This window comes from Motacilla alba, chromosome 5 (genome assembly GCF_015832195.1).
Source record: "Motacilla alba alba isolate MOTALB_02 chromosome 5, Motacilla_alba_V1.0_pri, whole genome shotgun sequence".
Classification (NCBI taxonomy): domain Eukaryota; kingdom Metazoa; phylum Chordata; class Aves; order Passeriformes; family Motacillidae; genus Motacilla; species Motacilla alba.
Window position 1 is genome coordinate 38,079,197 of NC_052020.1, and position 27,486 is coordinate 38,106,682.

The following is a 27,486-nucleotide window of genomic DNA, read 5'->3' on the forward strand; positions in this document are numbered from 1 at the left end:
TTTTTTTTTTTTTTTAATTATGAGGAAATTAATTGGTACATCCTAAGAAGCCCTAAAAATCTTTCCATTTTACTTTGATCCATAGGTGACCTTAATCTGATATCAACCATTTTTAAAATTTCCTCTGTGTTTAAACCAGAAAATTCCTATTAGTTAACAGAACCTAATTCACCTGTGAAGACAAGGTCTGTAAAATGAGCCTCTTGATTTCAGTCATAATTTTTTCCTGTGCCATAGTCTATTATTTCCGGGAGAGGGCAGCATTTTCCTATATCAGGTACAGAAAGGCACATGCCCTGCTTAGACTGTCAATGTTTCTTGTAATTACTCCCAGTATATTTGTTGCTTGCTTATGAATTAACTTGCATTTATGGAACTAAATCATTCCAATCATTTAATTACACCTGAGGAGCTGAACTATAATTGCTTGCTTCCAGCTAGGATCTGATATGGCTTGAGCAGTATTAATTTGGTGTTTACTTTTCTGAGTGCTAAAAGCATTAAAATGATTGTGCAATGGGATTACATTTTACTAATTGCTGGCATTCATTAGCTGGGTAAATGGCGAGGAAGAATGACTGTATATTGTGGAGGGATAAAATTATGGTTTTAAATAGTATATTACTAGACACATTAAGGCCCTAAGACATGTTTTAAAATACTCCAGAGGTTATTAAATACCATATTTTCTTCATGTCTTGCTATATGAATATCTTATTAAAATACTGCAATTATTATGAACCTTTTTGTGCAATATGTAGGGAAATGGCTTCATTGACAGAAACCTATTTCTTGATATTAATAACCCTCTATATTTTCAGCTAATCCAAAAGTAAATGAGGAACTTAGGAAAAGATTGCCAACTTCAAATCAACACAGTTACACAGAATTGAAGAAGCATACAGCTTCATTTGAGGGATTCTTTTAAGGGACTCAATGTTCTGCGATATGAGGTGAACTTTTTATTTTTTGTTAAGACCTCAGCACATCAAATCCTATGCTTTTTTTTATTGTGTAGATTTATAGAAACAATGAATATGAGCTAAATATGTATTTCTTGAATGTTTGGTGTATGTGTTGGTGTTGAATCTTAACTGTTTGTACAATTAATTTTTTTTTCAATTTTAAAGATAAAAATGAAATAATCTGCTTTTTTGGTGTTGTATGGCAAAATAATTTCTCCTGCTGCATTATTATTTAGGATATGTCTCTTGGTATAATTTGCTTGAATTGTGAAGTATGTACTTAATTTTTTTATTTAATCTCTTACATTTTTCAGCACAATGACAGCTGTCTGAGGGTTTTCAGTCACTGTATCTTCAAGGCACATGTATCTTTTTAATAAATGTTAAAAAAAATGTAGCTGGGAAAACACTAAATAAGCACAATGAGTAGTTAAGGATAAAAATTGTCCTATGTACAATATTTTTTTAAAACATGCTTGAGTAAGTAATACAATTTGTGGTAAGCCTACTATGTTACCAAGATTACAAACTTATTTAGATTTCCTTGTGATGCAGAGTATAATTGAATTTTTAACACGTATGAGAGCATGTCCCAAAATAATGTCTGGTAGACATAACATTTTACTGTAAGTCTTATTGGGGGTTACTTCTTGAAGATCTTTGATTATATGAAATATTGCAACTGTGTAATTTACTGTAGCCTGAAGCAATATGCATGCAAATATTGGGATGCATTATTTAGCTGTTCAGAAAGAACTTCCGAGTTGGAGTGGTCATAGACCACTTTACCTGTATTTTATCTGGGAAATTAAAAGTAGAGAAAGAATGCTGTGAAGTGAAGCACATGCCACTGTCTGTAATGACTGCCAAAGTGAGCAGTCTTGTTGTCTGTAGCAGGACTGCTTGGTGTGATTTGGGCTGTGCTCAGTAATGTGTACTTCCAAGACCAGACTCTAGAAGGAAAAACCAAACTAATAAATATTTCAACAAAGACATCACATGCAACAGAAAGCTGAACCAAACAATTATAAAAATTAGATGAGTGAAGAAAAAATACTTTACTGAGAAATATAATTTTTCACTGGCTGTTAAAGTATGCAGACTTCATTGTGCTGCTATAAATATTTAAAATAATTTGTTTTGTACATTTTCTGTCAGATGAAGGCAAAGTATAGGTGTATTATATTGTTTCAAGTTTATTTATCTAGAGTTTGTTTTATTTTAGCTCTGAAACCTTCAAGCAAAAACTGGACTCAGTGCCAGATCAAACAAGTTCAGAGGAACAAATGGAGAACTGGTCAAAAGGTAGGGACTTTAAAGATATTAATAAGGAACCTTAGGTGTTATACCAGTGCTAGGCAGTGACTGGAGTATGTTTGTTCTTGCTGATATATGACTGACTTTGGAAGAAAAGAAAAAAAAAAACGCAACCACATACTGCTCCTTAAAAGAGCTTGGAGTAACAGGAGAGCAGCTACATTAATATAAAGCTTCACCTGTATTTTCTGGATTATTGAAAATGTTTTAGTATAACTTTCAGAAGACTTGTTTAAATTCTTACTCTGTACATTGCACTTTACTTTCCAACCTTTTTTTTAAATTGTTAGCAATAAATTTGAAAACCTGTCTTAAAGTAATTCTCTTGGCTATTCACACCTGGCTTGGGTATGATTAAGCCATCTACTAATATTAATGAGTTTCTCATTAGTAGCTCAACTGAATGTAGACAGTAAGGTAAGACTTGGAGATAAAGGTGACCTTGGTTAACTTGGAGCTTCCCCAGTTGATGAGGTTTTAATCTTCATCAGGATGCAAGTATTTTTTTTGTATTTTTAGTTAGTTGACCAGACATAATTGTTCTCAGATACATTCTTCTGTGTTTCATGACAGAAACCTAAGGGGGAAAAAACCCCACTGAATTTGAGAGTAAATTACATGACTGACTGACTGACTGACTGACTGACTGACTTTGTAGAAGAGAATTTTCAGAAGTAGCTTATGACTAGATTGTGACATGTAGAAGGAAGGGAAAGACATAAAAAAGATCATCACTTTAGGGTGGATTTTTGCTAGTAAGTGACTGTGTGTAGGTTAAAAAATCCAAAATTGAATAGGTGTGTCTACATCAAAATTTCCCTCTATATCAGAGCCTCATAGCTTCTGTACATTTCATTTTTTTAAATTTTATACTATATATTCTCTCTCAAAAGATAATAAATGTCAACTTTCTCATGGAGAGTCTGTTTAGAAGAAAGAAGAAATGCTTCATTTTGTAGGTGATACTTTTCTTTCATATGTAAAGGAATTTCTACCTACATTATTCTGTAAAATAAACTACTTATAATCCCCTTTTAATTTATGGAATTTTGAGCTGTTACTGAGTGAAGTTCAAAAGTTTCTGAATCATATACTCTGTAAACAAAAATATCCATGGTGGTGTAAGTTAGTGGAGAATTGTATTCTGACAATTTAAACATGTAGTGGCTTAATCAGGTTTAGTATTTTTAGACCTTTAGGGGTCAGCATACCCTAAGAATGGTTCAAAAGGTTAAGTTTTCCAAAGCAGGCAAATGAAACTGATTCTCTGTGAAATATTTTCTGTCTAATTGCAAGAAATTATGTTCTGCTACTGCTCAGAGATATTTTTGAAACTGAGTAGTTACTGAGTTTCATGTGTATTATTTTTCTGATGCATTAAGTCAATATTTTGTGCTGTTTAGACAGCTGCTTCTTCCAAGCTAACACTTCATGTATCCAACAGAAGTTGTTATATAAATAAAAGTAAAATTTATACACTTTTCTTTAGCATAATCATTAATAAGTCAAATAAGTCATGTAGTTCTTTGTGGTTTTGCTCCTGGAAAAGTTAGAAAAAGGAATTATGGGTAAATCTGTCATCATACTGGTGTGGATGAGAAAGTTTTTTTCCTTAGAATTTAATTTGGGTATTAACAGCTAAATTACATTCACTTATCATAAAAATAATAGGTCAATTTCAGCAATATAAAGTTCAATATGTGAGCTTGGTAGATATTCTAGTGCATTTTCTCTTTGTATTGCTTAAACACAGCAACTTCTCCTTTTCTGTGTAAATGTGTGTGCTGAGGAGTGTACTATTTTGTGTCCTGCTTGCTCTGTCATCTTCATATCTTTCCTTTGTGCAGTTGGTACTGTACTGTATTTAGATTTTCCTTTCTTGTAGCTCGGAAGTTTAAAAGCTGGGTTTGGAATAACGCTATAATTTTTAATCATTTAAAATTTTAATAGCATACTGAAATATTGGATATTAAATTATTTGTCAACAAATAAGGATGGTAAAGCAAATACGAGATTAAATTTATCTGACTAGATGAAAATTCAGTCAAGCAATGAGAATTATAAAAAATAGAAAAACCAGATACTAAGTGGTAGGTTTATGGCGGTTATGTGGGATAATGTGTAACCTGTTAATCAATGTTATAAAATAAAATACTTGAAAGGAAGGTAGTGTTTAAGAGGAGTGTATCTGAAGTGTTTGAAAGGTGAGATTTTCTTTTTAACTTTCCGAGTTGTTTGGATTATAGTATGCTTATGTGGATTGAAGACTTTGTCACTGTTCTGTTCGATTAGGAAGAATTAAAGAACAGTTTGTGTGCAAGGCTTGTTGTTTTGTGTTTGTATCTAGTTTAAATGTACTCTTTCTCTTGTTTTTAATAGAAGGTTAATGCCTTTTTTCATTTCCCTCTAAGGATACTTGAGAGAATGTATCAGGAACATTGGCAGCAGACCAGTGTGGACTGTGCCACTTAGAAATGAAAAATATTCAGGATCCAAGCTAGACAGCCTACAATAGTATTCAATTATGAAAATAAACTTGTATTGGCAAATAGGTGCATATCTTTGCATTGCAGTGGTGGTGGGTGTGGGGAAGCACATTGCATTGGGGTAAGAGTTGTTACTTTGGTAGGGTTTCCATGCATGATGGGAACTGTGCAAACATTGATACTGTGAAAACACAAGAGGGAACCCAAAACTGGGTGGTTTCTCTTCTTATACATATAAGAAGAGAATATATATATATATATATATATATATATATGCGCCACTTGATATGGCATTTTTTCGGAAGCATTACCAAGATTGGAAAGTGGTGAGTGAGCAAATGCTGGAGTTAAATTTGTGTCTTATTTGATTCATGTACCATGTTTAATTAGATACAGCTATACTTCTGTATTATACAGTCTTTAACTATTGTAATGTTTTGGCTTTTGTCATATTTACAAGCATCCATGCTTTAAGGATAGGGCAGAAATTAGGTAAAGTCTTAGAATTGTAACTGTTGTTTGGTCTGTTTTGACAACAAAATTAGAGTTTTGCTGACTCCAGAATTAAAATCATTGTATAATTTTTTTATTTGTAAATTCTTAAGACAAGTTAATAGATTAATTTTTTTAATGACAAAGTTGTTTGCTTTCTTTAAAGGTGGTTATTATGTTTTTCAAGCATAGAAATAAATATTTATATATTAGTAAGTCATTACTTGAGGCATATATTGAAATGCAAGTCAGTAAACCAATTTCACTTCTCAGAATTTGATATCAACTTTAGTTATGATCCATGTATCTTCAAAAGAATGCTTGCAGCTTGTAAATATACTTCAAAATGATGTGTCTGGAAACTAGTTCAGAGGAGACTAGCTTTAAAGAGCTGTGATTATGTAGATTGGAACAGAACTGCAGAATCAGCTTGTACAGGGAAATTTGTGATGGAGGTGTTTTATCTGGTGGTGAGCTGTGGGTTTTTGGGGTGTTTTACATTCATGGTAATTGAGGAAATGTAGTCACATGCAAAGCTTAAGTAAAACAAATCATGTTTTTGTGTAACTTTGTCTTATTAGAAGTAGAAAGCTCTTCTGTGAGTTGTGTAATGGTTTTAATGTACTTTTTTATAGATTTGTTTTTGTAATATTAATTACAGGGACTTTTTTGTCTGGGATTTCTATTGTGTGAGTTTGACACACACAAAGATGAATGGGTAAAGAAAGCCTCAAGAGTAATATGGTGTTGTAAATGCTCTAGTTGGGTAAAAAGCTGCTAATGGTAAAGATACTGCTGCCCATTTCTCCACAATGTACCCAGTACAGCTGTAAACACTCTAAAGTAAATCTAAAGCCCCTCTTTCAAGGCTGTAACAGAAGCAAAATTGAGCATGCTTCTCATAGTGAAGTCTCTTTCTTCTTTTACGTGCCTCAACAGGAAATACTGTCAGCCTGTTCTCCCTCTCCTACCATTTTTTATCAACAAAGTGCTGTTTGCTTGGAAAAGAAAGAAGACCTGAATATTGCAAGGGTGGTTTGTATGCAGAAAAATCTACATGATATGCAGAGAGGCAGTGTCCTCTACACCCATGTGGCTCAGCTGATCAGTGTCTTCAATGCTTTCAGCATCAAACTCACTGTGTGCTGTCAGATCCCCTTGCCAAGTGTAGTTGCAGATTTCTCTGAATGATGTAAAAGGCTGAAAAGAGGCTGAGAGGATGAACTTTCATGACTAAAACCTAGGAAAAGTCCCTAGTAACTATTGAGCAACACTAAGCATGGAAGATGAAGAAAACCTCTTCCATGGAAAAAGAAGGAATAGTGTGACAGAAGATAAGAATGAGTTAATGATAACTGAAAAATCATCCAATACTGCTTGGTCTTTCCTGTAAATATAATCATGCCTTCATGCATATAAATTCTCATCTATTTTTTTTTCCATTCCATTTCTTTCCTTGTACATTTTGAGTGGTGGAATACAGCACATTTTTAGCCAGACTGCATGCAGAAAGACTCCTCAGCAGAAGCACGATTAGATATCCAGTACTTACCTGACTCACTGCAGTGTTGTGAATATGATTTTTTTGAACCCTTTATGGTACGCTCAAAACGTGTAGGACCTTATCTGCACTGAGGGCTGCAAGCACTAAGGATGAGGAGAATGCACGCCTTGAAGTATTGCAATTTGAATCCTAAGTGTGTAAAGTATGAGTGCAGCTAACTTCAGAATGTCTTGAAATGTACTTCAGAGAGAACAGCACTTACTACCACAGTAATTTTTAAGTAGTGCTTCAGAAGGAGCTTTAGAAGACCTTGCACAAGTGCAAGAGGAATTTGGTTATTTTCTTCTTTAGAAACCTTCATTACTTCTATTTTTACAACAGGTAGAATGAGGCTTAAGTTCAGAGCAACAATATTTTAAAATTATTATGAAAAGGTTCTTCAGGGAGTGCGTTGCCAACTCTTATTCGTGAATTCACCTGCATCTTTAGTAGAACACTACTGGAGTAAAGGGTATGGGGGTAAGGTGTCTTACAGCTACTTTATGCAGAGTGATCTTTCTTTTATGTCAGACACTTAAAATTGCAATATTTTTCTTTACTTCTAAAGCTGTAGTTTCCTGGGATTTTGTTTAGAACTCTTAATTCAGCAAAGCTTTAATTGTTTGTGTGTGGTAGGGGAGGTTGAGTACATTTGGATAAGAGAATTTTCACTATAATTAATGGGCACGGGGAAACATGACCCTGCCTAGATAAAAGGGAGTTCTGGATCATTAAGATTTAGATAATGGAAGGGGGTTATATGTGAAAAGCAATTGTCTGATATGACAATAGCAAAAGACAAATGGGGTGGGAGGGTTTACTTTGTTTTTAGTTGGTTTAGAAAACATAAACACAGCATGCTTAGTAAAACTCCAGCAGACACTATGTTTGGAAATTATGTAATGACTCCATATAGGCTGTAATGATATCCTGAAACCCTGTATTTAAACTAACCTGAATTACAATGAGAGATAAACAGAATATTTACCCATCCCTTATGAGCTGCTGCTGATATGTAAATTTATTCTTCTACTTTGCACAAATATACTTTTGAGCTACTGCTTAAACACTTCAAGGTCCTTAGCCAAACAGTTTTAATGATGCCTCCAGTATTATGAAAGTGTGACATTTGATGAATGCCTTGTATAGTTGTGATATCAGGGAAAGTGTAAACAAAAAACGCACATCAAGTCATCGTGCAACACCTAGATAATTTATAATTTTACTGTTTATATCCATCTTGACATTTTTTATCTGCCAAAGGCAGGTTTCATTTGGAATCTTAATCTGAGATTTATTTGGTGGATCTGGAAATCATAGCTGGAGTTCCCACAGGAAATGGTCCATCTACCAACAGATTAAATGGCAGTCCTGCAGTTGTTAAGGGAGCTCTGCATTTAACACACATGCATACTCATTCAGTCAGCACTGTGGAGAAAAATTAAAGTAGTAACCCAGGTTTAGGAACAATGTAGCTAAAAAGTCCCATATTTGCTGAATGACAAAGGGTTATATAGCAGCATTTCATTTTATTATTCGTGCTTGAATTTCTTGTTTGCTTTGTTGAGTCTGCTGACGAATACTAATAAATGCCTGCAACAATCCAGACGAGAGATGCCTGGCAACAAAGCTATGCGGTGGACCTCCCTGATCTTCTCCAGTTCACAACCTGACCTTTTGAAAAATTGGCTGGGCTAAGCTGCAGAATTTGGGTGTAATGGTTATTGTTAACTCCAGCTTTAGGATTTATTAATTTGTGTGATCAAGACTTACCTATACTTCAAAGTTTCTGAAGACCAAACACAATCATCCATCCATTAGAACTAACATTGTGTTTCAGTGAATCCCACTTACTATCTGCCTAGTGATTCTGCTGTTTTGATGCATTCGGAATATAAAAATGCTTTTTCAACTGTGAGACCTGGCCACTGAAAATCTGGTGTCTTCTCAGAGACTAATATTTTAAAATAACAATATGTTAATGAATTGCAAACGGAGAGTGGAATGCCAGAGGAAATGTCTGATATTTACACATTAATAAATGCATCACGATTAACTGCGGTGAATACCAATATAATGATTTGCCACATATTTTAAAGACTGAGTAGCATTTTTCCATTTTAAATATTCAACAGTTTGTACACAATTGCTGTTTAGATGCAGAAGAGGAGGACAAAAGACTTAGTGAGAGAGTCAGGCGAAGGAACATCATTACTAAAATAATCAGAATCCTTGGAGAATTGTAAAAAATTACCTTTGCCTGAATAACTCCCAACTGTTCCTAATCTCTTTCTCAATTTATTTCTTTATGAAGGGTGTTGCCAGGGTTCCATGCAAGTATAGGTGAATACATTCAAAATAACACAGATGTCCCCCAACTTATGTTGCTAAAACAGAATTCACTGTTCTCCTTAAGGAATTTAAAAAAACCCAAACCACTAAACTTCTGAGCTTTGTCCATATTTTAGCAGATAAAATATTTTTAAGCCTCTTCTTTTTTGTGTGTATTTATGTGTTATGAGATATAGAGCAAGCAAAAACATTCATGCATAATATAGCTTTGGTTATTCTTATTGCATTTGCAGATGACTTTCTTAACAAAGTTGCAATACAATTATGTTGTTCTCATTGTTCAGTTTTTTTGACAACTTAAATGCTTAGCTGTAGCCAGAGATCAATTCTTGAATTGCATATTTGATCAACATTTGAATTGCATTGTTGTGTTCACCTGACTGACTTCTAAAGCAGTTTTAATTGTTTGGAAGTTCTTTGCATTAGAATGATACTTTATATAATTTTTAGAAAGTCATTTCATTTATTCTGCCTAATATTGATATTACAGGAAGTTTGTTTATATTGTACATTGCACAACTATCTTCCATTATACAAATACTGTAACCTAACCTGTCATGTGAATTAAAATTATCATCATAAAGAAGTGTCAAAGGATACTATTTTAATTACTTACAATTAATATTAATTTTTTTTATTCTGTAAATGTTCATTTGCCATTCATAAGTAAAAGTGCTATTTTTTTTCTTGAAGTACAGTAGATATTAGTTTCTAAAGCATCTCTGCAGAAAAGAGTAGAATTTGACATCTCTGAGCAGGAGAAAAGAGCAGGGCCATCAGTGAGGTAGCACAGGCTCCAAGATGCAGTGTGGATCCAGTGCCTTCGACTTCTGCAGTTTTTCCTTCTGTTACCGTGTCATGGTTTAGAAATGGTATTCTCCAGTTCAGCACTCCCACTAAAACCTCATGCAGCTCCTCCCCACTCCTCCAGCTGGAGCTACAAAAGGTAAAAATCACAGGTTCAGAGAATAGCAAATTAATGGGAGCAGCAGTGAGATTAGAAAATGAACAGTAACAGCAAAAATACTAATGACAGAGGGTATAGGAAAAGAAACAATTCAGGAGAAAAACACACACCACAGCACACTCAGTAACAGACCACCCTTTCCCCCCAGTAATGGTCAGTACTGCATGGCTCCCTCCAACACATTTTCTGGACCAGAAGGCCCCCCATCTTCCCAGAAAAGAGTCCTCATAAGGTGAGGTGGTACAGAATAATGTTTGTGTCCTGGCCATGTCCCCTCCTGGCTATTACAAAAATTAACCCTGTTATTGCTGGAATCCAGACATTTTCCACCTGATAATCCAAAATTTTTGCCTTCAGGCCTGTTAGTGATGATTTCCAAAATCCCTTGGCAATTGAGGTTTCCTATTCAAGCCCACTTAGGACTGCTGGCATTCAAAGAACAGTCTTCTGAGTCACCAGGAAAGGTATTCAGCTGTCTAATTTCTTCTGTCTCCACAGCAGCTATCCCAAAAGCCCAATGATGCTCTTTTGGGTCCTTGAAATACCCTCTCCTGAGGTAATAGGGATCAGGTGGTTATCTCTGGCCCTGCCTCTTCCTTCTGTTCTGCAGGCCCTGTTTCCTCTTTATTCCTCACTAAGCAAACTGATTTGGTCTTGGATTTCTTCTTCTGTGTAGGGACAATTGCTGCTGGCATGGGTTGTTCCCCTGGTCCAGCTGCAATTTGAGAGGCCATGGTGCTGCTTTTCTACTCCCCTGGAGGGTGTTCTCTAGTATTGAACTGTGTCCAGTAAGGAGTAGCCAGGGCCCAGCACACTGCAAATAAATTGCTCATCTCTGGAGTTGCCACTGCATTTTTCCATGCAGCGCAGCATTCTGTCACTTTAAACAGGGTCTTGTTCAGGGGTGAACTGCCAAACTATTGGAGCAGAGAATTTTCCCAAAAACTGGCCCATTCTCTCCCATATTCTATGCTACTCATGACCATCCACCCTCAGGGCAGATCTCTGAATGACCTCCTTAGAAATGTCTGTCCTGACTCTATGGTGTAGACTGCACTGAGGAGATGTTGCAGACATAGCAACAAAAATATGCATTCCTTAACATCCAGCAGGAATTAAGCATTTTCAAAAGCTGTTTTAACAGGTCTGAAGGAGGAAAAAGGGGTGAAATGCGAGGAAAAAGGGGTGAAATGCTGGGGAAAGTCATCCCCCGTGTTCTTCCCACAGACTGGGCATAATTGTTAATGGACCCCCAGAGGTAGTACATGAATAAGGATAGGAGAGAAACACTGAATACACATCCCAAATTACCTTCATTGTCCTTGATGTTAGCATGTCATAAGCTGATATCCCACAGTACAGCAACAAAGGAATCCTGATCTCTCTCCCTGCTCTGAAAAAGATCATTGTGAGGAGCATATATGGGAATATATACATAGTTATTTATAATGTAATACCCATTTGAACAGCCCATGCAATATTGTGGCCACTGGCTCTGGATCTAATACAACAAATACTTAGATCAAATTTGTTTCTAACCCGCTCTGAGCAGATCTGTTGAATCTCAACCCTTCGTGCCTCACACTTACAGCTGTCTTGGTTTAGGAATGGTATTCTCCAATTAATTCTTCCATTAAAACCGTGTACCACTCCCTCTCCACCCTCCAATTTGAGGCAGGAAAAGCAAAGATCATGGGTTGAGATAAGAGCAATTTACTGGGTACAGCAGTGAGATAAGAAACTGAACAGTAACAGCAACAATAGTAATGATAGAGGGAATAAGAAAAGAAACGATTCACACGATAGCCACACCCCCAGTCCCCCAACCATCCCTTCCCTCTTAAATAGGCAATACCGGACAGCTCCCTCTGCTACGTTTTCATGCGCAGAAGGAACCCCTTCTCCCTGGAAGAGAATTCCTTTCCCCTGCCCCTGGCAATGGTGTAAGTTGGTATAGAGTAACTTCTGTGTGCTGGCCGTGCTCCTTCTTGTCTACTGCAAAAATAAAGCCTGTCCTGGCTGAAACCAGGACACATAGCTTGCACAATGACTCAGTGCAGTTACTTCATCACTCCGTGCCTTAGTCTCAATGGCTTTGTGACTATCACAGCACTTAGGCATCTCCTAAATAATATCTGTAAGAGTATCTATAAAAATGTTCTTTCCAAGGCTTATTTCAATGAACATCTGTCTTATGTATCTTAAAGTGAGAGGAGATATCCTATCTCAGAGATAAATCCAGGACCTTTATGAGTAAGAGTTACTTAAAACTAAGTTGATAGTCCCCATCCTTTTGAGCTGACCCATGATGCTCTCCACAGAGCCCATAGTCGTGTATTGTTGGGGCACTGAATGGACAATGCATCTATGTTGTGATTTCCTCTTTGCTACTGCCAAGGGTTTGGCAGGTAATACATGGTACTTTGGCTGGGCAGAGCACAGAGGAATAAAAGGAATTACCTTTGTATTACAAATCTACTCTGAGCTCAGTCTTTGCTTGTTATCAGGTTCCTATGACTGCCTTTCTTCCATGCTACAGAAGTGATTTAGTGAGATCTTAGAGTCTTACTGAATAATCTTGACTACTAAATACCTTGAAGCTCGCTTAGTTTCCTTAAACATCAGGAAAAGTGCATCATGAAGGAACAGTCATTTGCTCTAAGTTGCAGATTACTTGGTCTCAGTATACTACACTGCACTGAAAAAGCCAAAAGAATTGCTAACATAAGTAAATCTGTAGTAAGTCCAAAGACAATAAAAGTTCACTTTTTCATGTTGTTTGTTTTGGAGAAAGCATGTATTATGGACCTTTTATTACTGACCTTTTGTAATTGTTTTCCTGAAACAGGAATTACTTTCTTAAAAATTAGGTATAGCACCTTTTCTTAGGATTAACTCTGAAAAACTTTTCGTAGGTCATGGGAAAGATAAACCAGTAAGGAAATGAGTCAAAAGTAATGAGCACCTTTGACATATGCATGTAAATAATGTATATTGCATCTGTGTTAGCTCAAATATGAATGAAAAAGGAAAATACTGGCATTCTGAAAATGCATAAGATCTAAACCAACTCTTATCATTAGTGCCAGACAATAAGATCAGATTTCTTCCACCAGGCTAATTTTCTTTCTTTGCATATTTATGCCTACAAAAGCCTTGAATTTCAGTTCCTACTCATTTTCAGGATTTATGGCTTTTAATCATTCAGTAAAGGGCAAACTGTTGAACAGTCTAAGTCTTTCACAGTCATTCTGTTTGGTAGAAGTTCCAGTAGTTAAATAGCTTAGTGAATGAATGTTTGTCTTTTGACAAAATGGTTGACTCATCATTTTCAGCTCAAAAAGGAATATTCAGACATAGTACTAATTTCATTTGCATAGCTTGAAAATTTAGTGGCCATCAGGCTACATTTTTAGTCTTAGTATTGTAGGAAAAACATGACATAATTTGAAAGCCAATAATAAAGAATAGCAGTTAGTCAAGTGGAAATGAAGGTGACGTTCCAAAGTAATGCTTTTACATGCATAGTTATTGCAGCAAGTTTTGTAGATGTGTGATTTGTAGTGGGGCAAGATCAAGTTCTTTTAAACCATAGGAGATGTGTCCTATTATTCTAGGGGAAACAGGTGAGTTTTGTATAGGGCCAGGGTGGATCTTTGCATAGATAGTTTTGTTGGATAGTGAATATTCCCCCTTATTTGAAATTCAAAATGTTTGATATTATACAAACAAACAAAACCTCACAGACATTGAAGTTGTGTTTTTGTTTAGACTGAAAAGAAAAAAATACGTGATTGCAGCCAGACGGCCAACAGCATCCTGGACTGCATCAAAAGAAGTCTGGCCAGCAAGTTGAGGAAAATTATTACACCTTTCCACTCTGCCCCTGTGAGACGCCATGATGAGTACGGCTTCCAGTCTGGGAACCCCAGCACAAAAGAAGTGTGGGCCTGTAGCAGCAAATCCACACTTGGCCAGGAAGATGATCAGAAGGCTGGAGAACAAGTCCTGTGAGGACAGACAGGCTGAGAGCTGGGGTTTTTCAGCTTTGAGAAGAGAGGGCTTTGGGAAGACATCACTGGGACCTTCCAGTACTTGAAGGGGACTTATAGAAAAAGAGGGAGAGGAATTTTTTATGCAGGTAGGTAGTGATAGGACAAGGGGGAACAGTGTCAAATTAAAAGAGGAGAGATTTAGGTAAGATATTTGGAGACATTCTTTACCCACAGAGTGGTGAGGCACTGAAACAGGTTTTCTAGAGAATTTGTGAATGTCTTGTCCTAGGAAGTTTTCAAGGCCAGGCTGCATGGGGCCCTAGGCAACATGATCTCATGGGTGGCCTCCCTGCTTGCAACTAGATGGTCTTTAGGGTCTCTTCCAACCCAAAACATGCTATGTTTCTGTTATTAACAGGAGGAATTCTGGAGTCTTTTATTAATTGAGGTTGACTGCCTCAAATACAGCGCAATGTTTTGTTCTACATTTTTTCAGATTTATTTAATCTGCCAGTGTCTCAGTGTCATAGGTACTGAATTTGCAGTCATCTTTGTTCCTGCTCCCAGGGTGTATATGGCTCACTCTCTTCCTTTCTGCTTTTGCTTTTTCCTATTATGCCTCTTACTGCCATCCTGCTAGGGGTTCGTTCACTCATGCAGTCTTTTACAGACAGATGAGAACATACTATGTACATGCCACAACTTAAAAAAAAGTAAGCTATAGGTAGCAAGCTGTAAGTACTATTACACTTGAAGCTGATTTGCTGCACCTGGAGCTTCTAGTGTCCCCATACTTATCTGCAACCAGATCTGTAGCCTGTGTGCATGTTCCATTGAGTTTTGTTTGTTTTCCCTTACTCTTATTCTGTGGAGATTCCCTGCAAACCTCTGAGGTGATCAGTGCATTTCAGTAGGGTGCTGAAAGGCTGTAGACAGAGGGAAGGGGGTGTCCACCCAGCTTCTGCTGGATGATGGGACTGCTGAATGTGCTGAGTGGTATAACAAGGGATGCCATTTTCTCTTTAGTCTTCCAGTTGAATCTGCACCTTCTGTGCATTTATCACTGTTGGTGTGGGATTCTCTAATGCTATGCTTTCCCTGATCTCAGTGTTTATCCCCCGCTTCTTGGAAGAAGCTGTGAGGAATAGTGGGTGCCTGCGCAGTATGATGTGTTTAATGTTTTTACTTGACTTTTTAACCACTCCCAGCTTAACAACATTGAATTCTGTTCTGCCTTTACTGTTTCAAGCCATGACAGCATTATCTTCCCCTTACGTCCACACAATCAATTCCCAGATTTAATTCTAGTGTCTTTATATTCCTTCTTCTTAACATTTGCTTTTCTTTCCCGCAATGTGAACAAGCTATTCATTCAAGATAAATACATACAGAAGATCAGCTGTTCAGCTTCTCCCTATAGTGAAATATTAATCTGGGCTACTGAACTTGTACCATTTTATATAGAAAAAAATTTGTTTAGTATACTCAAGAACCAGAATCAGCAGTGGTGGTACCACTTAATGAAATCTACATATTTTTTTCCAAAGCTTGCAAGGCTGTTTTACCCTTTCTCTGATGTTCCCTGTGCAGCCTGATTATTGCAAATGCTACTTACTCCCCAGTGTGTGTCTGCAGCATTGGTAATTAGTGCACAATACGATTTGCAGGAGGCATGAGGAAAAAAAGCACTCAAGTGCATTGATTAAAATTGCCACTTACTTTAGCAACAAGACAAGCTACCATGTACCAAAGCCTAAATTATTTGACGTGGGGGTCATGGGCTATATAAAGAATAAAGTGGTTTTAAAAATAAAATTCATCCTATGTCCATTGATCTGACAGTGTTCAAAATGTCTTCCCCAAAGCATTTTACTGTAAAATTTTGCATGCTGATTAAAAAAAACCATTACAGCTTTATCAAATGAGTAAAAACCTCTCACCTTAATGCTCTTGGGCAGAGTGCTTTCAGTTTTGGGTAGAAGAGGCTGCCATCATCTTCTCTCCTACAAAACCAGTGGAGAAAAAAACAGATCTTCTGTGTTTCACCTAATATTTCCAAGAATGCTGCTTGCAGCCTTCCTGTGATGCTACTTAGTCTTACCCATGTGCTTGAGGGAATTGAATCTGGAGGAAAAGGTGTCCTGGAAATGTATGTTATCTAAAGAAGCAGCATTAGCATTAATGAATGCCAACACAGTTCTACTACTATTCTAAATTCCCTTTTTTCTTTAGCTGCAGTAATTTACAGTTAAAAATACGTATCTTGACATGGCCCAAGGATTTAGCAGAAGTGCATCTGCTAATGCAGATATTTACCTCATCATGCAGTCATGTTCACTTCTGGTTTTAAAAAGAAAAATCTGCCTGCTGAACTGACCTGTCATCAGAGACCTTTGCTTCTTGTTTACAGCTCATATTCAGAATGTTACAGAAAGTCTACTGGTGCTCATCTGACCCTCTTTCTTCCTGCTGCTCTTCCATGTAGGCATTAGTGATACTGTTGGGGTGGCCTAGGAAGTGTTGTGACTGTATGGCTCCAGGCGTCATGATCAGAGGTGTGGGAACCCAGATGGTGTTTGCCTTGATCCTTCTCCTAAGAGGGAAAGGTATGGAGGAGGGTTGAGTGAAGTAGATGAGGCCTTCCTCAGAGAATTAGAAGAACTCTCATGTTCAAAGGTCCAGGTACTCATGGGGTACTGCAATGATATTAATGATCTGCTGGAGGGACAGCATAGGGCTCAGGTGATCTGGAAGTTGATGGGGACAACTTCCTGTTACAAATGATTGAGGTACCAGCAAAGTGATCTCCAGTCATCTCTGCCAGCTTCAGTGACTCTTCTGTGGTCTCTTCTTGAGTCCTGGAATCAAAGGAGCAAATTAATAAAACAGGAATTGTGAAAAAAATAAAAACTTGCTCTCATGTTAAGGGAATAGAAGCAGCCTAAAACATAATCTAAACTTCTTAGCTCTCTGAAGTGAGATTTTTCTTCTCCAACTTTCATAGGGCCAAAGTAGAGTATCATGGTGCTAAGCAAGAAACAAAGGTTCCTGGCAATACTGTCACTGGTTATTTCAACAGATATACATTGTGCTTGAATTCTTCCACAGAATGAGACACACTTCACTTGAGGCACTTCACATATATATATAGCCTACAGAATAAGTGGATGCCCTAGAGAGGAGGAGGAGGAAAAGTTGTTGTGGCAAGTGAAGCATTGCTCCTCCCCTGCAACATAATTTCCAGCTGCATTTATACATACACTACATCTGAAACAGGAGAAGTGAACAGGATATTTCGTAGGAAGTTCTTTATAATATATATCAAATGGGAAACACAACTCCTTATAAAATGCTTTGCAAGGATGGAAATTCAGACTAGGTTCGTTTTCAGATAATACTTACTGGAAAGGATTCAAAATTTTGCCCTTATATATTGTCACTGCAAATTGAGTCAGGTTTTTACAGTATATTTGGTGATTTTTTTTAACGTATGTTTCTTTAGAGATCCTTGTTCCTTACTATAAGGAGGAGTAAGAGATCAAATCTAGTTTTTAGATGTTTTTAGCAGCACTTCAAAGGAAATCTGCTCAAACAGCTGCAGGACTTCAAGCCAGTGGAAACAGCATACACTTGTTCAAAGAATCTGGGTGGCTGTGGCCTTGTGTTCTTTCTGCACTAAAAATGTTATGAGGAGCATATTTCAATCACAGTACTGAAAGTAGTATTATCGAAAAATATTTTATGGTAATGATCCTCACATGCTAAGAAACAAAGATGCTGATACTGTGTTGATTGTTGTTTTTCCAATGTAAAGATCAGTGGTCACAGTTTATAGAAATGGTTGGAGTGGATTCAAATAAGTTTGTGCTGAAGTGGATGCAGAGAATACAGGTGAGCAGTGAGTCCCATAACTTTTTTCCTGGAGGTGGTAACACATAGCTTCATATTGGGAGTTGTTAAACTGACTCCAGCCAATTCCCAGGTCATCTCTTGGGGCCCTTGGGCTGTTGCCTGAGCTCTTGTCTTTTTCCTCATTTAAGAAAAGAAGAATCTGTTGCAATACACTTGATAAATAGTTTTCAGTATTTTTTACTTGGAAACTCTGCTTATAACTGTGTTTACCTGCAGGATGGCAACTTGATAGTGATTGATTTGTATTTTTGGTCTATTTCTACTTGATTTCAACTGTATAGACAGTTTCTTATTATTTTTGAGGAGGATGTTATAAGGTGGATCAAATAATATATGCCCTATATTTTATCCAAAACGTTTGGAAACACTAACTTTATTAAATAAGCAAAAGCTCCAATGTTTGTTCTCTACTAATCTAAATGAAAGAATGAAAAATATATGCACCTTTTCTCCATTTCCAGTGGTTTTAGGCTGCTTCCTTCTCATTTTTTAATATAATTCTATAATTAAAAGGTACTTGTTCTTACTTTATGAAAGAGCATTCGTGGTATGTGGATCTTTCTTTCATTTAAATGCCTTGATATCAGAAATATGTCCTAAAAATATCTAGTAGCCAAGCTAAGAGAACTAGCTATCACACTCAACATTTTAATCAGATAATTTTTCCCTTCGGCACAATTTCTGCTTTGCATTCTTCAAGTTCTTTAGTTGTATGAGCCTGTACCTCACACTCTCCAGAAGTGAATAATGGTGTTTCAAATTTGTTGTTACTAATTGCAGCTTGATGATACTCCTTTTGTAGCCAAAATGGATTTGAAAGAAACCTCACCAAACGTAAGAGTCTAGTTATAACATAAAAATTTCCCTCTCTATAGCAGAAATTCGTCATATCTCACTATAGTAGAACTGAATTTTGTAAGAGATAGGTAAAAAATTTTCTACAGTCAGCATTATTTTAAGAAGTCATTTAAGGGGGAGGAGGGATTAGGAAATGATGATGAATTTTTCATGTTTCCATGAGAAAAATCCAGTAAATGGGTTGTAATTCCTACCTACATCCATCCATGCTGTAGGTAACAGGTCTCATTCCTTACTGAAGGGACAAAGAAGTTGTGAATCTGGAACTAAATCACTTGTGTCTTTCTACTGCTGTATTATATTCTTATAACAAGCCATTTTCAAATGAAAAATCTCAATTTGTGCTTCATTCTCCAAATGAGAAAATGTGTTTGCTTTTCTTCCTGATTAGAAACACACATCTTGGATCAGAAAAAAGAAGACTTTTGTGCTGGACTTCAGTCTTATAAAAATTCTCACAAACGCACAGAATTTTTCATCCAGGCAGAAACCGAAGCACCGAAACTTTCAGATTTGCAAGTAACCTGTCAAAGAGGAGGAGTCCTAACTGACTGTAATTCTGGTTCTGAAGAATCAAGGTAAACCCAAGAAACTCTGTATAGCTTTTCTAGATTCAAATTATTTACCATATGCACATGGCTTTTTGAGTAAATATAGGGAAATTTGCTTCCCACATGACAATCAATAAGACAGCTTTTTATTTAGACTCACCTTATCTGCCCTTCTTCCCTTGTGGAGTGTAGCATTTCACCTCTGTATTCTCTAGCACTCACAGAAAATATGATCATTGCAATGGTTTATATCACACATTGTGAGTATTTCAATGATTATGATCTCTACAGAGAATAAACACAGATCTTAAAAACCTAGTAGTATCTGTGACTTTACACAACAAGCACCTGGTATGTGATGAGTGAGTAGGAAGCAGGAATAAAGCAGGGTGAAGTCCGGATGAAGCTGGAAGAGTGAAGATGAGAAGCTGTAATACCTTTTAGCAGTCTGTGACAGGAATCTGAGGACTGGCTAATATGGTTGAAAAGTTTAATACAGACTTTGAAGATTTTATTGTGTCATTAATTTTGGTCATTTCTTGTCACTAGTTTTTTTACTGAGCAGTGGCCCTCTATAGCAGTCTTAAGAAAAATATACACTCATTCTATATGTGGCACGATGTACAAAGGTATAAGTAGCTGGCTAGTTATACCTTTGACTAGCCAGCTGGTTAGGGAACATGCCACCAGTTTTGAGTGGCTTAGGCAGTCTGAATACCAATTTTCAACTGAGAGTGTTTGAGTTGTTTTTGAAAATGGGGTCAAAGCTGCAAAGCCCTATTGCATACTTTTGAAAAATACACTGATTCCTCAACTGTCTAGCAGATTCTACACCCAGTTTTGCTATCTTCATTATGATCTAACGGTGACTGTTTGGGCCAAATCCAGTTCTTACCACTTTTTCATTTTCCTTTTTGCCTTTTTGCATTCACAGCTGAGATTTGCTGTAAGGGCAATGCATCCTGCACTAAATGCCAAGTATAATCCAGAGTGCTTAGGTACAGCCCAGCACAGAGTCACCCAAAGATTGTTCCTTTTATCTTTCACCAGTGCCACTCCCACTGACAATAAGGCTTGTCTGGAACACTAAAATTAACCTCCCACAGCAGTCATCATGTTGAACCATCTCAGCTCCAAGTGTGTTATATGTAGGATCCTAAAGCTATATGCCAAAACCTATCTTTGCCCAAATAGATTTTAATTAGAATATATGTTAACATTTCTTGATATAGAAAAACCCAGGAAATGTTAAGTTAGCGTTGATTAGTGTTTTAGATGGTGGTCCTGGTAGTGTCAATGTGATTTGTCATTTTTAGTTTTAAGGAGAAGGGAAGAGAAAATAAATACAGTGGAAGCAGGTGAAAAAAGGGTGGCTGAGTACAGACAACTGTCTGCTTAAGATAATGACTCTTTGGAGCAATAGATAGCTTTCTCTATCTTTCTAGGATGTGAATTACACATAAAGTAATGTCTACAGTGGAAGCAGGAGTTTAGAAGGTATAGCTTTTCTGTGGCTACTTGTTATCAGTTATTAGCTATGAAGTGTATAACCAGAAAATGCCTAAAGAAAGCAAATGTTAAAAATACTTGCTAGTTCCTTTCTAATCATTCATTTACTGATTTTGCTGCCATGTTACAAGCAAGATCTGAGTGATCTGTGAGTATCACTCAGCAAGAGTGATACTTCTTCATCCAAGAAATTTTATGAGAGTCTTACTTTAGGAGAATTTTTCTGGTCATTGAATCTTGTCTTACTTTAAGTTGTCTATGGCTAGTAAGTTATTTTAAAACTCCAGGCAGCATACAGTATGGAATTCCTGTTGTCAGTTGTAATATTTAGAATCATACCATCATTTTACAGATTTCTTCAAGATTAATTCCTAGATTTTTTTACGGATATTCTCATATCACTTCCTGTCAAATCATCCTACAAAAAAATTAGGTTTGCTTAGACCTGAGCATCTCTTTGATCCCCAAATGTTTTATTACTTTTTTTTCTGTGTTAAGCAATGGTTTTTAGTATTTGCTTTCCTTAAGCATTTGCTGTTTATAGGCTTCATAGCCCATTTATATTCATCTGGTTTTTGCCTTAGTACTGTAGGATATTTATTTACTATTCCAGATTTGCAGATTCTTTTCAGAATTATAGCTTTAAGAAGTGGTAGAAGGGCAGCCATTTTTTTCTGACTATTTAATACATTTGCAGTGGTTAACAAATTTGTTAACAAGTTTTGATAATTTATTTCTGTGCATTTTTTTTTTCAGAGGGGTGGAATAACACCTGTTTTTTAAATTATTTTTCATTTCTTTTTTTTTCCTTCAAAAATGCAGCAGTGTAGAAAGAAAGGATAGGAGGATGCTCCCTGAATTTATATCCTCGTGGAATGGTGCTGAAGATTTAGGTGGAAGAACAGAAACTTCATTCCTTTTAAAAGAATTGGACACTCTGAGGGCCAAAAATAAAAAGGTACAATTAAGATATTCAAGATAACCAATATTTGCTTTTTTATAAATTGCCTTGCAAAACATGCATTTTAAACTGTGCCTGATTTAGTTTCATTATTTATTTTAGTGCACCAATCACTAGCTTCCTGTAATTTTGGATTTTTAGCATTTGCTTAACAACTATTTCTCCGGAATTAAAAAAAAAACAAACCCTGCAACCTACTCTCTGACTTTTTTGATAATTACATAGATTCTTGCACCCTGGATGAAAACCAATGAAGACCAGAGACTAGACCAGGATTTCATGGATAGAATCCAATTAATGTGCCCTGATAACTCAGCTTTATTGAAGGGGAGAAAATTCCGTCTTCCTTGAACACTGCATTGCTTCTAGTGTTAGCTGTGGTTGCATGTGCCTAAACAAATCTAACAGTCTCTAGTCTTTCCATGAGGTGTCATTGAATATTCAAGCTCAGATATCTGTCAAAGAACAGATTCAGTGAATACCCTTTAAAAGAAAAGCCTTGATATGTGAAAGAATACCAATCTTCCATCTGATGAAGAGCACAAAAAAATATGCATTTGTACCAGTCTTTTTAGACTGTGATGTCTATATCTTGTTAGGAAACAGGCTATTAATGCAATCACCTACATTATATTCCATGCAATTCTGAACTTCCTTAGCAAGAAGGTCTACAGCTGGTGATACCTGAGGAAGAAAATCCCAAATAAAAACAATGGCATGTGCATTGCTACTTGTCTCACAGAGCAAGCTAGCCCAGATGTTAAAAAATATATTCTTAACATTTGTTCTTTAAACAAATAAATATAATAAATTGAACTTCTGGTGTAATGCTTAGTGTTTGTATTTTGGGGGTGAGAAATCCTTGTTTGCAATTTTATTGTGGTTGAATTACTTGTTGACAGTTTCAGCCAGATAAGAATCTTACTGTCCATTTGCTCAATTCAGCTTCAAGATAAGCTGGCTGAAAAAGACAGGGAGCTGAAGACAATGAAACTGGACTTAGAATTGCAAGACAGAGCTACAGAAGCTAAGATTGCAGAAAGGATTGCAGGTACAGTAGGCATTTAACAGATGGCTGTATGGCTCATACAGTACCGGTGGTTGCTATATGACGTGGCCTAGTGAATGTTGGCTTTATTTGCTAAAGGAGGGAAGATTTGACTTTTTTTTTTTATGTGTGGCTGTTTAGAGTTGCTTAGAAAATAGATGGCTTTAACATCCTGGTACTGGTATTAGTAGGAGCTTTACCTGTATTCATACTGATTTGGGCATTAAATGCATTGTTAACACCATGTCAATCCAATCACAAAAAGGTTGTTTGTTTTGTTGGAAGGTCCTGAACAAACAAGGGGAAATAATGATTACCAGTGCCTCTACCTTTCAACCAGCAGTTCAAATACCACTTATTGTTTTAGCTGGTTCAGAGCAATACTACCCCCTCTCCGTGTTTGGAGATAGTCTCACATTCACCTCAACCAGGGACCTGCACTGTTCTTGAAAAATCTGCTCTTTTGGTAGTTAAAATGAATTTTTGTCAGATGATGCCATATATCCAGTGAATGAAGTTTATATGAATTCTCAGAAGGAAAGGTTTTTAAGTTTATATCCAAAAGTGAACATGTGCTTATATTTCTTGTTAATTGTTCTTTGGTTAGACATACAAGCATGGAGAGAGTTTGTAGTCTATGCTTGTGGGAACTGCTAATGTAATGAAGCTGGGCATTCTTGTTATTGAAAAGTGACTGTGTATGCAGTGTACCCAGTAGATGAAAAATAATCTCAGGTTTTCATGAAGATGTTTGAAAACATTAATGTGAGTGCTTTTATAAATTCATTGTATCATTTGTTCAGAAAGAAAGTGTTAGCTTGGTAAAATTGCTTCCTCATAGATCACACACACTTTATAGAATATTAATAGTACTAATAGCCGTCCCCAAAATATTTGTACTAAAGGGAGGAGTAATTGTCTTCAGGGAAATGGAGCAGATAATAAACTCTCTAGCTGAAAAACAGATGGCTGACATTCCACTTAATAACAAACTCCTGAGAATATGGTAAAGTGTGAAAATTATAGATGGAAAAGAGAGTTCCTAGATTTTCTGTGGTGGGGGAAGGGAAAGTTAAATCTAATCAACATCTTAGGAAAAAAATTAAATACGGGCATAATTTTTATTCTTATTTAATTTCACATAACTGCTTGCTTTATTTTCAGACAAAAGAAAAATCTGCACTATGTGTCATTGTTATATCCACCAGCCAAAAGCTAACGCAGATTATTTGGCTTGAATATGAAGTTTTGTGTTTGTTCCTGGATATTTGCCCAGTGTTTTTACCTCTGTACATAATTCTCTTTGGTAGAGGTGTTCATTGCTCATTAAAACCTGGAAAGAAAGGTGTGTCACAAACACAGATAGTGTAGTTTTTATGGATATGGTTGAAATACTTGTTAGGAAATTGTTGCTTTCCTACACTACTGCTTAAACTTTCTATTGATGTCCTAAGCATATTTTTCTCTTCAAAACAGAGTGGCATGAATATGGATATAATAATTTAACATGCTTATTCTGTTTTTAAAGGAAGAATAAACCAAATTTTAAAGACAGCTACATAATGTAATAACAATGACCTTTAAAAATAACCTTTTTTTCTCCTTTTATGAGTACAGGAAGTATAAAATCCTTTAAATGCTGAAGAGAGAGGGCAAGAGGCTCCTTACAACTTAAACTGTTTGCCAGAAGGAAGCATTGTTAATACTTCACAGTTTTTTTGCTTCCTGTCTTACAGTTCTAAGAATGTTACCAAATTTGGATAAATGGTTTAAAATCTGGAATTATGTGAACCAAACTGGATTTGTGGAAGCCTGTGTGTGTCTCTCTCATAAAAGCCTTGAGGAGAGTTCTAATGGACAGGCAGAACCTAATAAAGAACAGACGGTGTGTTCAAGGAAAAACTTATCCCCCTGCATTAAGTTCTTTGAGGAAGGGAGAACACATGCTGCTGCAATTTCAGGTTACTAGTTAATGTTTAATTACTGCAGTGTGTAACACATGGCATAGTGAGGCTTGTAAATATGGGTGTTTGCATTTTTATTATTACTTAGTACTGACTTTATGATAAGTAAGTGACTCCACAAAATTATATTGTAAAGAACATAAGAAAGGTACACCATAAAAGTGTTATCTACTTGGAGGAATATTAGAATTCTGTTTTAAAAGGTAACCCTCTAATTGATAGGTTTTGCCTAAACAAGCCCCATGGAAAGAATTGAAAAGTGAAGACAAAGGGCATTTTGAAATGAAGGTACAACAGTCTACAGAAACAAATAATCCAAAGATTGTCATTTTGTGATTTTTAAATTGTTCAAAGGAAAAAGTGAAGAAAAAAAGTGTAAATTTGTGAAATGCTTCATGAGAAAAGAAGAAAAAGTAGAATTAAAGCAGAAGATATACATGATGGAAGAAAAGTATTATACTTTGTGAAGTAAATAACTTATTTTCAGAATGTTTTTATTTTTAAATTTTGCTAGCTAGCCTTGAAAACATATTTTAAAACTTCCTTGGATCCCTATCTCTATGTCAGCTAGTTTTGGCTAAAGAAAATTAGAGAACTTAAATTTTTGATTTCAGAATTTTAGGCGTTAGAGACTATTGTTTTTGGTGGACATAGTTACCACAGGTTCCTGCAGTTTATTCATTATTCTTCTGTTGGATTTTGTGTCATTCTGACCCAATGTCAGAAGGTACTGTTAGTTTCACTCCCTCTCACGAAGAAGAACAGAGGTGGAGGCAACATCAGGAAAAGCCAGGGAAGCGCGCATCATAAGAGAACAGACACCAGGATAGTGTAAGCAAAAAAGGGAACGCCACGTAGGAAGCAGGTATGAAGAATAGCCAGATCTGAAATTTGGGTGTGCAGAACTTTCATATGTTGGACAGAAAAGGGAATGGTTGTCACCTGTGGGAGTGGAAAGGGGAAGGAGCATACATCTTCCGAGGACAGACTGAAAAATCAAGATGGAGGCATTGCAAAGGAGTAAGTCTTCAAACAACTATCTGAGAGAACAGATCTCACTTTGGATGGATGTAGTAAGTGACTTCATTTTTTCCTAATGGAAGAATTAAGCAGGGGATATATATATATGAACTTTTAGAGGAAGGAGCTAGTTGAATGTAAGGGAGAGTTATAGAGCATAGTGGTAATAGACTGGAAAAAATATCAAAGCCCTGTACAGTGCCATTACTGCAGCAAGATGTACCATAGTTGGCATCAGAGCCGGAGCTCTTGGAATATCTTTGTTGCTATCAGAGTATATATTGAGACTAAGAATAATTCTGAACAAATATATTTATCCTTAAATCTTTCTGTAGCAACAGCTATTCCATGAGTTGGGGTTTTTTTATGCCAGTATCTTAATAATAATGTTACCAACATTTAATACTTTCTTAAATCAACATCAGCTCAGCAGGGTCGAGTCCAGCTCTGTTAGGGGTTTCACACCATTTTTATTGCCTGAAAACTGTATTAGCATTCTGTAGATGCTCTCTGAAAGACCAAGGTAATGATAGAAAATACAGTGTGGAAAAAGAGGAAAGCAGTACTTCTAACTTGGTGGTGTATATCATACAACTTTCAGTCTCTTGGAAACTAGGGCAATATACCTACAATGAAGTCCCTATTTCGGGTCTGTTTTTATGAAAATGTTGTGAATATACATTTGTGGTATTTTGGAATTCTTGAATATGGTGTGGAAATAGTCATGAACATTATTTGGAGTTTTCTAAATTAACTTGAAAAATAATTACTGAATGTGCATATGCAATAGATTTAATAGCAAAAGTTAAAACAAATATCCAAGTGGCTGTTAGCTTAGAGCTAATTTGATTTAATATCCATAAAGTGAGAGGAAATAAGTAATCTTGCCAGTAATAAACTTTGGGTGGCAATAACTTTCAGCACAGAAGAAAAGTATTTTCCATTTCTTCAAAGCTCACTTTAGAGTCCCTTTTTAGATGTTATTTTTCTTTCCTGCATGTCATCCATTAAAGATTAGCTGTGGAAGGTTGGAGCATGGAGAGATTATGAATGACAGAACAACTCCTGCAGAATAATAATCAGTTTTTGGTATTTAATGCTGTTTGACTTTTGCAGACACATTTCTTATTAACCTTTGGTACAAACAGAAATCCAGGTTCCTGATATCTCATGGAGAAGATGAATTCAAGATCCCCTTCCAATTAAACTGAAATAAGGCCAATATTGGGCTTTAGCCAAAAGAACTCAGTAGTTCCCAACTCTCATGTTTATAAACCTAAATATAAATGGTATTTTACAGTTTAAGAAGGTAATGCATGTACTTCCCTAAACAGTTTTCTGTTCATAATTTGCTTATATGTTTAGTCCATATAACTCTTAGGGAGTTTGTCGTAGTAAATGTTTCATTATGAATACTATTTCCTGAGTATATTTTCAAAATATTTCTGATAAATAACAAAATTTGAAAATAGCTGCAGGATTTGAATCCTCTGGGTATGGGAAGGTAGACAATCCATCTAAAGAACAGAAAAAACCCCCAAGGTAG

At 36.2% G+C, this 27,486-nt stretch overlaps 1 protein-coding gene across 9 annotated transcripts in view; it reads left to right on the top strand.

The window, feature by feature from the left end:
- The window catches only part of MIPOL1 (mirror-image polydactyly 1), a 186,719-nt gene that overhangs the window by 28,461 nt on the left and 130,772 nt on the right, over positions 1–27,486 (top strand). For 6 of the 9 annotated variants that reach the window (XM_038137478.1, XM_038137483.1, XM_038137485.1 and 3 more), the window contains exons 3-7: positions 822–953; positions 2,191–2,270; positions 19,279–19,465; positions 21,770–21,905; positions 22,854–22,959. In XM_038137478.1, coding sequence (XP_037993406.1) covers positions 937–953; positions 2,191–2,270; positions 19,279–19,465; positions 21,770–21,905; positions 22,854–22,959 — 526 coding nt within the window. In that variant the 5' untranslated portion in view covers positions 822–936. The other 3 variants (XM_038137481.1, XM_038137482.1, XM_038137484.1) reach the window with 3 other exon arrangements.